The 13015-nt window shown below is 39.2% G+C and overlaps 1 protein-coding gene across 6 annotated transcripts in view; it reads left to right on the top strand.

Annotated features, from left to right (window-relative positions):
* The window catches only part of ankib1a (ankyrin repeat and IBR domain containing 1a), a 99849-nt gene extending 87485 nt beyond the window's left edge, over window positions 1-12364 (top strand). For 5 of the 6 annotated variants that reach the window (XM_080210089.1, XM_080210081.1, XM_080210124.1 and 2 more), the window contains 3 exons: window positions 4462-4570; window positions 8087-8217; window positions 9403-12364. In XM_080210089.1, the coding sequence (XP_080066215.1) occupies window positions 4462-4570; window positions 8087-8217; window positions 9403-10134 (972 nt within the window). In that variant the 3' untranslated portion in view covers window positions 10135-12364. The remainder of the gene's footprint in view (window positions 1-4461; window positions 4571-8086; window positions 8218-9402) is intronic. The other variant, XM_080210098.1, reaches the window with a different exon arrangement.
* The last annotated feature ends 651 nt before the right edge of the window (window positions 12365-13015 follow it).

Raw genomic sequence — 13015 nt, 5'->3', positions numbered from 1 at the left:
CCTGTCTTCTATAACCAAGCCAGTTCTGTATCTATCTTGCCAGCCCACCTCAAATCTGATGTGATTTTAGTTTTGTACCAGTCTGCCATGTGGAACTAAAATCCATATAAATTACATCCACAGCTCTTCCCTCATCAATTATCTTTGTTTATCTGTTCAAAAAACTCCCAATTGGTGAGACATGACCCATACAAAACCATGGTGCCTATCACTAACTAGTCTATTTACTTCCAAATGTGGCAGAGATCCTGTCCCTCAGTATCTTCTCCAAAAGCTTCCCCCCTCTGATGTCAGACTCACCAGCCTATAATTTCCTGGACCAAAACAAAATGCTTAAATCTCAACAGGTCTGACAGCATCTGTAGGAAGAAAATAGAGCCAACGTTTCGAGTCTAGATGATCCTACATCACAGCTGGATTTCACCTGAGCTATAATTTACTGGATTATCCCTGCTTCCCTTTTTAAACAAGGGAACAACATTGGCTTTCCTCCAGTCCTCTGAAAGCTCGCCAGTAGTCAAAGATGTGCAGATATCTGTTAAGGCCCCAGGTATTTCTCCCCTTTCTTCCCTCCTCAGTAATCTGAGATAGATCTCATCCAGCCCTGGAGACTTGCCTACCTTAATGCAATTTAGGATATGCAGCGCTTCCTCCTTTGATATATTGACATTCTCTGGAGCGTTCACACAGCTTTCCCTGACCTCAACATCCATCATGTCCTCCTCCTTGATGAATACTGATAAAGTATTCATTAAGGATCTCACCCATTTCCTGTGGCTTCGTGCATAATTTTCCTTCTTTGCCCTTGACTGGGCCTACTCTTTTCTTGCTACCTTCTTGCTCCTAATATATGCATAAAAAAGCCTTGAGATTCTCCTTGACCCTGTTTGTTAAAGACATTTCATGGCCCTTTTAGCCCTCCTACTTCTGCATTTAAGTTCCTTCCTACTTTCACTATACTCATCAAGGGCTTTGTCAATTTTTAGATGCCTGGACCTATCATATGCTTCCTTTTGACTAAACTTATAATTTCCTTTGTCATCCATGGTTCCCAAATCCTGCCAGTTCTTTCACTTTTGCAGGGACATGCCTATCCTGCACTTTAATCAACTGGCCTTTAAAAGCCCCTCACGTATCAGATGTGGATTTGCCCTCAAATAGCCCCTCACAATCCACATTCCCTAGTTCCTGTTTAATTTGGATATAATTGGTCTTTGCCCAATTAAGCAGCGTCACCTGAGGGCCACTCTTGACCTTATCCATGACTACCCAAAATCTTACGGAATTATAGAAGCTAAGCCCAAAATGCTCCCTAGTGAAACATAAGTCAAGTGAGCTTGTTCATTCCCCAATACCAAGTCTAGTATGGCTCCCTCCCTGGTTGGATTTTCAACATATATCAAAAAGCCCTCCTGGATACCCCTAATAAATCGCTCTCCGTCTGAGCCCCTGACCATAAAGAAGTCCCATCAATAGGGGGAAAGTTAAAGTCACCTTCCACAACTACCCTGCTTTTTTTCACGCCATTTTAATATCTGACTACACAACTGCTCCGCTGTCTTCTCTGGGCTGTTGGATGAAGCAGTGATGCAGTTGCACTTCTTTCAATTTAGTCTATTGCATTCACTGCTCCCAGTGCAGTCTCCTGGACGTTGGGGAGACTAAATGTAGACTGCATGACCGCTTTGCGGAACGCCTTTCCTTCATCCCCACCCTTCCTGTCGCTTGCCATTTCATTGAGAGCAGTTTTGGTCTCCTAGTTTGAGGAAGGACATTCTTGCTATTGAGGGAGTCCAGCGAAGATTCACCAGATTGATTCCCAGAATGGTGGGACTGAATATGAAGAAAGACTGGATCGACTGGAGTTGTATTCACTGAAATTTAGAAGAATGAGAGGGAATCTCGTAGAAACATAAAATCCTGATATGACTGGAAAGGCTAGATACGGGAAGAATGCTCCCGATGTTGGGGAAGTCCAGAACTAGGGATCACAGTCTAAGAATAAGGTGTAAGCCATTCAGGACTGAGATGAGGAAGAACTTCTTTACTTAAACTCAATGTTAAATCCAGAAGACTAAGTTCCAAATCAGAATATGAGGTGCTGTGGAATTTTCTGTCACAGAAAGCTGTTGGGGCCAGTTCGTTTAAGAGGGAGCTAGATGTGGCTCTTGTGGCTAAAGGGATCAAGGATATGGAGAGAAAGCCAGAGTGGGATACTGAGCTTGCAAGATCAGCCATGATCATGTTGAATGGTGGTGCAGGCTCAAAGGGCTGAATGGCCTATTCCTGCACCTATTTACTGTGTTTCACTTCACCATCTTATTTTCGTGCTCACACCTCTGCCCGTGGCCTGCTACAGTGTTCCAGTGAAGCCCAATGCAAGATAGAGGAACAGCATCTTCTGATTTGGAACTTAGTCTTCTGGATTTAACATTGAGTTTGACAACTTAAGACCACGAACTCTGTCCTTCAATTTGACATTCCTCAATCTTTTTTTCTCTCTCTCTGGCTCCCCACCCCCACAGGGCCAGTCTTGTTCCAACATTTGCTTTCAGAGCACTGCCCTCTGCTATCTGACCTTTAGATCACTATCAGCACCTGCCTTAAATTTAACACCACCATTACTACTACCTTTGTCCATGACATCACTGTCCAATCTCTCTTGAACTTCCCCCCGTCCCTGACTTTCTATTTTGATTTGCCTGCTCTATGAAACACATCACATTTCTACCTTCCTTCAACTGTGAAGAAGAGCCTTTCAGTCTTGAAAGATTAACTCTGTTTCTCCCTCCACAGATGTTGCCAGCCCTGCTTAATTTTTCCAGCATTTTCTGTTTTTATTTCGGATTTCCAGGATCTGCAATACTTTGCTTTTATTGTATTGTGTGCTAGTTGTGCTAGCCTTAAGTGAGTGCATTTGGATAAAATAGTGCCATTGAACAACATTAATTTGGTTGGAAGAGGTACACTACGTGGCGTACAAAGCTGTACAAATCCAAAGCTCAAAAATTTGTACCTTGGTCTGTAATATATTAGCTGATCACAGGAGAAAAGTGAAGGTGTTAATACTTGGCCATAACATTTTTGGATTAAGAAAGATGAAGTTCCTTTGTCCCATCATTGATCGTTTCCCAATGGCACCTGGAAAATGTCTATCTGTTTATCAAATGAGAACAGATGGCATCAGTTGTATTGCCCTCCATTCAAAAGTCGGCTGAGGCTCACTTTTCTATGGTTATACATGAAGGTTTGTCACTTGGGTAAAGTACTAAGGGGCTATTGTCAACTGTAGACCGTATTTCATCAAGGGCTAGGATATTCTTTCTTAATGTTGCAAACATGAGTTCAAATGAAACAGATTTAGAGGGTGGGGAATAAACACCAGGAAATGCAGACATAATTCATCATTTTTAAGGCTAGCCTTCAGTCCTTATTTTTATATGATGTACTTTGATTCCATTTTGTTTATAATTAAATAGTAGTTCATAGTTTGAGAAATCGTGCAATGTGGTTAGTTTTAACTTAGAAGATTCTGCACAGAAGAAATAGAAAAGCAGGATACTATTTAAAAAGGAAAAGATTTGCAGCACTGTGTGGAACTGAAGGACTGGGTGTCCTGATAGATGAATCACATGAATATGTCAATACAGCAAGTGATCAACAAGATAAATGAAATGTTGGCATTTATTGCAAGAGGAATGAAATATAAATGTAGGGAGGTACTTTGCAGTTGTACAGAATCTTGGTGAGGCCATGTTTGGAGTACTGTGCATAGTTTTGGTCTCCTTGAATGAAAGATATAATTACCTTAAGAGTTCAGAGAAGGTTTACTCAACTCATTCCTGGGATGAAGAGCTTATCCCATGAAAAAAGGTTGAACAATTGGGCCTATTATCCTTTGGCATTTAGATGAATAAGAGGTGGTCTTATTGAAACAAAAGATCTTGAGAGGACTTGATAGGGTGGATACTAGGAGGATGTTTGCTTTTTGGGGGAGACTAAAACTAGTTTAAGAATGAAAGGTCTATCTTTTATGACAGAGGAGAATTTTTTTTCTGATGGTCATTAGTTCATGAGGCTGGATTTTTAAATTTATTGAGGGCTGAGTTAAATAGATTTTTGATGGACAATGAAGGTCAAGGGTTATGGGGTGAGACAGGATGGTGGAGCTGGGACCGTAACCAAATTAGTCATGATCATATTGAATGGCAGAGCAAGTTCGAAGAGCTGAATGGCCTACTCCACTGCAGTCCTTTATTCCTCAGGTGAAAAATTGAGGTGCTACTATGCCACCACTGATACAAGGGTATACTTGCAGAATGAGAAGTTTACACAGGCCATATTACGCACACATTTACAATTACATATGTTGATGGGGCGTAAGATTTTCTAGACCGGGAATATCCACATTTTTACTTGCATGCAATTTATACTAAAAATGCCATTATTTGCTGTGTTTAGGAATATGCTGAATTTCAGTACAGACGACGGCATAGACAACGGCGACGAGATATGCATAGCCTTCGCAGTAACACTCCAGATCCCGAAGATCCCAGTGATAGTACAATAGGTAACATTAGCAATGCAAACTGATTATTTTTATTTTTCGAAGTTTAGAACCTGTTTAAACACACTAAAATAAAATTGAAGTGTATGCTTAATCTGCAGAAGCACTGATGGTTAAGTAGTGCGTTGAACTGGAACCTTGCAATGACCGGTAGAAGCTGGGTTCAAATCTGGGCTGCAGTGATGGAATTACAAATTTCATCTGATTTTAAAATCTCCTGTTTAAAACTGAATTTAGATAGTCTTAGCCTTATCTTGCTGATGCCTCATCACAAAGTGTTTTTAATTTAGAAAACAGTGTTACTTTGAAAATGGGAAACCAAAATTTAGCATCACCATAATTGGAATATTCCTCTGAGATTGGGTCTTAGGCATGTCATTGGGTAGTGCACAAGAAACTTGAAGCATTCTTATTTGTGGTTTATTTAAAATTCAGGTGTGTGTTTGATTATATCCACTACCTGTAACTCAAATTACAGTGTATGCTGGCTTTTGATCTTAAGGCTTCTTGTGAATTTGAGAAAATGCAAAATATTTCCTGGGTCAATTATTTCTGAAGTCTTCAATTTGCTCATTATGGCAATGAAACATACACTGTCATTGTAATATTTGAACTGCTCAAATATAAGGTGTTACTTTGTCACAGTAATGATATCGCTACCTGTTAAAATTATTAGGGAGCACAGCAGAAACCCCAACGTTTTGGTATTAGTGTGACGGTAAAGTGTTTCACTCCAGGTGTGATTCTATTGATAACGCCAGAAAGCTTTTATGAAAATAAACTTTATTTAACAGTACAGTTTAACTATAACTAACAAATTAGCTTAACCATTACTAATTGAAATAATTAAATATAAGATACAATTCTTAACTGCTAATCTATCTTTATTAGTTACAATTCAAGCAATATTCTTGTTATAGACTTAAACTCCACTTTAAAATCAGTTAGCAACACATAGGCTTCGATGTTGGTACATAAGCTGCCAGTCGTTGAGTCTCCAGAATATCTCTAGAGAGAGGGAGACAGAGAGAGATCTATTTTTACATGAAGGTCCCAAGTAGTAGCCCTCAGAGAGAGAGAGAGAGGGATACCATTTGCTTCTTTCGAAACGAGGCAAACATTACCTGCTCTTCCCTGCAAACCGAGCTCCTCACCTTGAGCTTATGACTCTGCCAATCAATCTAATTAAAACCCTATGTGAAACCCCTGGAAGAAAACCAAATAAACAAAAATGCATTCACTCAAATTAGAACATAAGAAATAGGAGCAGGAGTAGGCCATCTAGCCCCTCAAGCCTGCCCCGCCATTCAATAAGATCATGGCTGATCTGTCGTGGCTCAGTTCCACATTCCCGCCCTCTCCCCATAACCCTTAATCCCCTCGCTTATCAAAAACCCATCAACCCACGTCTTAAAAATATTTAGCGAGGCAGCCTCCACCACTTCAACGGGCAGAGAATTCCAGAGATTCATCACCCTTTGAGTGAAGAAGTTCCTCCTCAACTCCGTTCTAAACCGTCCCCCCTTTATCTTGAGGCTGTGCCCCCTAGTCCTACTGTCCTTTCTGAGCGGGAAGAGTCTCTCCACCTCTATCCTATCCATCCCATTCATCATCTTATACGTCTCAATGAGATCTCCCCTCATTCTTCTAAACTCTAACGAGTACAAGCCTAGTTTATTCAGCCTCTCCTCATAGCTCAACCCCCTCAACTCCGGTATCAGCCTAGTAAACCTCCTCTGCACTCCCTCCAAGGCCAAAATATCCTTGCGTAAGTGCGGCGACCAAAACTGCACACAGTACTCCAGCTGCGGCCTCACCAATGCCCTATACAGCTGCAGCAAGACCTCCCTACTTTTATATTCAATCCCCCTGGCTATGAAGGCCAGCATCCCATTCGCCTTCCTGACCACCTGCTGCACCTGCAGGCTGGGTTTTTGCGACTCATGCACAAGGACCCCGAGGTCCCTCTGCACCGTCGCCTGCTGCAGTTTTTCGCCACGTAAGTAATAGTCCTTCCTACCAAAGTGGACCACCTTGCACTTGCCAACATTAAATTCCATTTGCCAGTTCCTGGCCCATTCGCCCAGCCTATCCAGATCCTTCTGCAGACTCTCCACACCCTCCGCGCAATTTGCCGTTCCACCAATCTTGGTGTCATCAGCAAATTTCGACACCATACACTCAGTTCCCTCCTCCAGATCATCTATATAAATGGCCTGCACTCTCAGCATGAGAGTTGCTTGGTGAATTGTAAACATACCCTCATGAGAAACATGTTATAAATACATTTCTTAAAGGCACAGTTGGCACAGAATCATGACAAAGTAAAAATCTATGGTATGTAGTAATTTTTAAACTAAAAATCATATTTCTGCATCTCTTGTCACTTTCACAAACACAACTTTAAGACAACTGCATGTACAAAGGTTTGCTGAGGTGTCTGAATTTATCATAAAATGTATGAACAGGGTGGATTCTAGTACCCAAGAACCTTGAGGAAATATCTTGGACAAATCCTTGAACAATTCAATAAAATAGCCAACAACTGTGCTGAATATAATTGGAGATGCATATTTGTTTAAATTTGCTGTTTTTACATGGATGAAGACAAGCAGGCTTGACAATACTTCATGATTCATATATTTGAGGTTAAAAACTGGGTACATGGGTGAGGTTCTGAGACACACTAGTGGAACCTTACCTGAGATTAATTTAAAAGTTTTTTTAATGACTGACAATGGCAATCAGTTTTTGTTCTGACCCTTTATATGCTAATTAGTGAACAGTGGCACAGTGGGTAGCACTGAGGCCTCACAGTGCCAGGGACGTGTGTTCAACTCCGGCCTCAGATCACTGTCTGTATGGAGTTTGCACGTTCTTCCTGCATCAGCATGGGTTTCCTTTCACACTCCAAAGATGTGCAGGTTAAGTTGATTGGCTAGCCTAATTTGATCCTTAATATTGGGGGATTAGCAAGGTAAATACCTGTGGTGACGAGGATAGGGCCTGAGTGGGATTGCTGTTTGTGCAGGCTTGATGGGCCAAACGGCCACCTTCTGTACTGTGGGGATTCTGTGAAACTTTGGGTTTTTATTTTCCCACATTCGCCAATTTTATATACATTCACGCAAACAATGACTATGCTACCCGGTTTGAAACTATATTTTGTTTTTGCAGTTATCATCAGTTTGAGTTAAGTTGAAGTCACTGGAGAAAACCTGGTGATTCCATTCAGATTAAAAGATAAGATGAAGTGTTTAGACTGAATATATAAAGCTTAGTACTTTGTACCTTTATTTGTTTTATCGCAATTATATTAAGCAAGATGGCTTTTCAATGGCATTCCATCAGAAATCTGTTATGCCAACTTTGACATTGTAGAAAATCACATTTTGAGGCATTACAGATTAATGAACTGTTTCACGGAGAAACAGTATTCATTAGCACCTTCCATTATTTCCTTAAATCTAGAACCAAATGTTCTGCAGCCATTATATTTATTTTGTTATTTATTTATAGATACCCATGAAGGCAACAGCAGGCGACATGGTACTTCCATGGTGAGTTCAGCATCTATGAGTATTCTGCACAGCTCTTCGCTTCATGACTATACCCCTGTCAGTCATTCTGAGAATCAGGATTCTTTGCAGGTACCTCTCTTGGTGCAATCCTCTATCCTTCCATCATCTTTGCTTTGCTGTATGTTTTAATAAGATAAAAACATAAACACAGTTTATGTTGTTTTATTAATGTAATGTTCTAAAATATTCTGTTATCATATATTTAGTAAACATTTTTAACCTAATCTGAGAATCCATAGAAGTTGTTCACAATCTATTTTTAGGTATATAACTTTTTACAACAGTTTGAGATCAGTAACTTGTATTAAAATCATTGATATCAAATCTTGTACTTGCTATCACAGAAATAAAAGCTGTGACCTAGAAATTAACTGAACAACTTCCTATTAACTGTCCCTCCTACAAAAAATGAAAGCTGTCAAACTTTTTATTGCATGTATTTAGTTCTTGTGACCAATCTTTCTAAAAGGTAGGCCATTTCAGCATTAACTTAAAGTGGATACAGATTCCGATCCTTTTTGGGGAAAGATATTGCTCTGGTGGATTTAGGTTCTTCACGTTTTCCCTTTTAATGACACTCTATAACCACCTATTTCTTCAAGTATCACATATTGACATAGTGACATGCTGCCAGTTCTCTGCAAAGACTGCTCTGCAACAAGGTGTGCAGGACTAAGATGAAGTGGAGGATATTTTACAACTTGAATAAATGATCTTGTTGTCTCTGGCTGTCTATTCAGCATCTGAGGGTCAATTAAGAATGGTAATTTTGCTATATGAGAAATTATGGATGCTGTACTTTGCATCAGTACATCTGCCAAGAGAAGGATCTAATGTCAGACCACTTTGGACAAAAAGGACACTTGGATGAATCTCTTTTCCCCACTCCTATGTAACTATTAATAGTTTGTCTGCAATTTACAAAACTTTGAGGTAGGTGAATCGTGGAATTGAGGCCACAGTCTGATCAGACGTGGTCTTATTGAATGGCAGAGAAGACTCGAGGGGCTGAATGGTCTACTCCTGCCTCTATTTCTTATGTTCTCATGTACTGATCGGAACTTAAATGTATCTGTATCTCTAATCCTGTTCATATTAGGTTTTAAAACCTGTACAATGGTGATCTGTATTTCACTGGTGAGATTATACACTTAACAGCTCAAATAGATTTTAAGCTGCAGTTATAATCTGTAGAAGAAATCTGTCAGTGAAGCCTTGGCAAATACGATAATATTGTTCTTTCCTTTTTCTTAGGCTTTGAGCTCCCTTGATGATGATGACCCAAATATCCTGCTAGCTATCCAGCTATCTTTGCAAGAATCCACACTTGCAGTGGGTGGTGAGCCACAGGAGTTCCTGAACAGTGAGCTATCTTTAGGGGCCATTGGTACGTCTTTACCTTCAAGACTTGACACAACCCAGAGAAGCACAGACAATTCTCGAGTTTTGAGCAACTCTCAGTTGATGGATTTGGAAGACAGTTTGATCAGATTGGGTAACAGTGATCCCTGCCCCAGCAGGTTTAGTAGCTCTCAGCCTTTCAATGTACAAAGTAGATTATTTTCATCCCCTGAAGGTACCGAATCTACAGATGCAGACCCTGCCATGAATGCAAATCTCCTGGGTAATATCATGGCATGGTTCCATGACATGAATCCTCAGAGCATTGCATTAATCCCTTCAGCAACTTCTGAATCTGACATAAACTCTCAACAACTCTGCAGTACAGAGGAACAAGGCTCAAGCAGACTTGAGGAGATGTTACATAGCCTTCACGAGGACCATGCACTGTTTGAAGCTACAGTCATGAATGAAGGTAGAGGAACCCAAGTTGAAGAAGTTTCGGAAAGTATTGGTGCTACAAAACCTGAGCCACAAGCAGAAACACCAGGTGTGAGTGACAACAGAAGTGAAATACACTTGGGTGATGACTCCCAGCAGAATAACACATCAAATGAATGGGAAGAACAAATTCATTTGGTGTAAGTGCAATGGTATAGATATCAGTTGCAGTCACTTATGTTGTGTCCCTTTAGCTTAGATCAGCATGAACCTTAGACTGACAGTGTAGGAGGGCTGAAGTACTCAACAATAATACAGGGAGTCAAGGTTTGAGCCCTCAAAAGGCTGTTTCAGTTAGTTATCAGTCTTGCACCAGTCCCTGAGTTTTTAAAAAACATAAATATTTTAGATCCTTGGTTTTTAACTTATTGTACTTACCAACTAGCAATTCTAAAGGATCTAAACTAAAGTAAAATTACTGATGACAGAAACATGAAAGTGAGGCTATCTTATCCTATAGTATAGGTATCACTGAGAAATACACTGTAGGGAGCCTGTTGGAATACAAAAGAAAGTAAGCACTGCCTACTACATGTGAAATGTGGTGCCAAAACTTATACTGTTGAAACCAAGTTAATCTAACGTTATTACATTCAGCTTGTGCCTGCACTAGTCTGAACTAATCAGAACTCTTTGGAGTCATCTCCTCGAGGTGGCATCTCCTTGTGGAAATAGATGCAAATTGGAACTCGAGTAGCATTGCTGCTGCAGAAATGTAGCTTGCGCTTTGATTTGTTAAGTGGTTGCTGTTTTAAAACAGTTTATTTAAAAAGGATCAGAAGTGGATATTAACAGGCGCACTGCGTTTGAACTCCACAGACACTTTATTGTAAGTGCAATCGTAGAGTCTTTCCTCGCTATAAAGAAGTATTCTATTAAAAGCACTGTCAGTGCCACTGGTCTTAAGACTTGAAATATAGGCCTAAGATTTCTTAAATGCAAAGCCATCCCTTATAGGCAAAAAAAAACAAAAATAACATGAAAGCCACAACAATCAATCAAATGTCTGGCCTACTCAGTCAGTCCATCATTGTGCCTTTGCCTGACCCATATGGTTGGTTGCCATACATTTTTTGAATCATCAGAGACTACCACTTTAAGATCAGACCAACACAAGTATGACTCTGAAATTACTTCAGCTTGATTGTTGCCAATTGTATTTAGGGAGGACAATTTTGATCCAATATCGGATAGTGTTCTGTGAAATTTTGTAGTGGCAAGTTTCACAGAATATTAAAATTTGGTTGATGTACAAAAAAAGGAATCAAGCTTTTCCAAACAGTAAATCGTTACTTGGAATAAACTAATTGTGCTAATTTTTATTAGAAAAGTTTTTTATTTTTAAAACCATCATGTTTTAAACCAAGTTGTTTTTTTTAACTTGGAGAATTTAATTCAGTTTTTAAAATTTGGAGCTCAATACATTAAAACCATGCAAAGCCCAAGATATGTAACTGGTTTAAGTTGGAGATGTTTCTCTTAGTTTGGTTTTACCTTGAGTCAGTGTGTGACAACGTAGTGTTGTATTGAAGTAATTTCAGTTTGATATTGGAAATAAAAAAGATATGTTTTACATGGCATTGAATATGTACTGCAAAGTTGAGATTTGTAAGGGTGTTGTATATGAAGTTAGTAGTTTTGTGGGGTTTTGTTTTTGTAAAACCATTGTTTATTTGTGGAATTTGAACCATGGTCCATTCTATGTAATGTTGGCTGTGCATGGTCACAAAATCATTCAGATTCAAAATTGTATATTCTGTTACAAATTTTAAGTGTCTTGGATTAATTTGAAAATCAAAAAAAAATTGCAGAACTATTTTTTAAGGCAATGGGAATTTTATAATACTAAAGCCAACTGTTAACCTTGATTTATCTCTACAGAAATGTTACTATTTGCACTTTCATAATACTATACTTGATACATTCCCACTTTATATATGGATACAATAATATTTAGATGTATGACCAATGCAAAGTATCACTTAAAACTTAACAGTTAAACTGTCCAAAATTAATTTTTTCAATTGGACGTATTGTCTAAAGAATTAAAATCTGCAAATGGTTTAACTTTGTAATAAGGCCACCTACCTGAATTTGTGAAGAGAGATTGCATTTTCATTTTTTTCTTTCTTTCTCAAGCTCCTATAATTCTGTTTTAAATTTTGCAAGTCAAAATAATCCTCTGAAGTCAAACAATAAAATTTCAGTTCATTCTAATGCTGTTGGTTTCAATGAAAACTGCAGTTCTATATTTACTCGCTGTCTTCAAAGTATACTTTTCTTTGGATAAATGTAATATCATGGAAATGGATAGCAGTTTGAGCAACACAATTGTAAATTAATATTTATAATAAATTCACATTTCTGAACTTTTTTTAATAGAAATGGTTAACATTTGTTCAACATTATCACGATTAACTAAAAAATATGCATGAGGTGTTATGATGTGTCAAAACATTTTTTCCAGCTAGCAACTCAGCATAGACTATAGGACAAGACTATTTAGTCTCTGGCTTCATCCCTAGAGACCACCTAGTTACCTAGTCTGAATTAAGACATTGGTTGGGGCACTATAAATGTTCCTACTTCCCAGTTGTGAACTGAAAAAAGATCACCTAGTAGCATGGGCACTATCCAACAACCTCTGGAAGTGAACAATCACATTGGATTTTTTTCCCCTCTACACAAATGTGAACATACCAAGAAAAGGTTTATCTACTTTGCCATCAAACCCCTATCAGCCAAGAGTTTCCATTTTGGGTGCAGTCAACCTGGGCAAATTACATCAGTTTGCAAACTTTTATTTTTGGGCAGCATGGTGGCACAGTGGTTAGCACTGCTGCCTCTCTGCCCCAGGGACCTGGGTTTGATTCCACCATTAAGTTTTCACCATGTCTGTGTGGGTTTCATCTAGATGCTCTGGTTACCTCCCACAGTACCATGAATTTGTACCTTTTAGTGTTCCAAGATATGTAGGTTAGGGTAAATAAGTGGGGTTATGGGGCTAGGGTAGGGGATGGACCAG

The sequence above is a fragment of the Carcharhinus amblyrhynchos genome, chromosome 2, assembly GCF_965287045.1.
Source record: "Carcharhinus amblyrhynchos chromosome 2, sCarAmb.v2.hapA, whole genome shotgun sequence".
Classification (NCBI taxonomy): domain Eukaryota; kingdom Metazoa; phylum Chordata; class Chondrichthyes; order Carcharhiniformes; family Carcharhinidae; genus Carcharhinus; species Carcharhinus amblyrhynchos.
The sequence above is the reverse complement of the archived record's forward strand: the minus strand, read 5'-3'. Positions and strand labels throughout refer to the sequence as shown.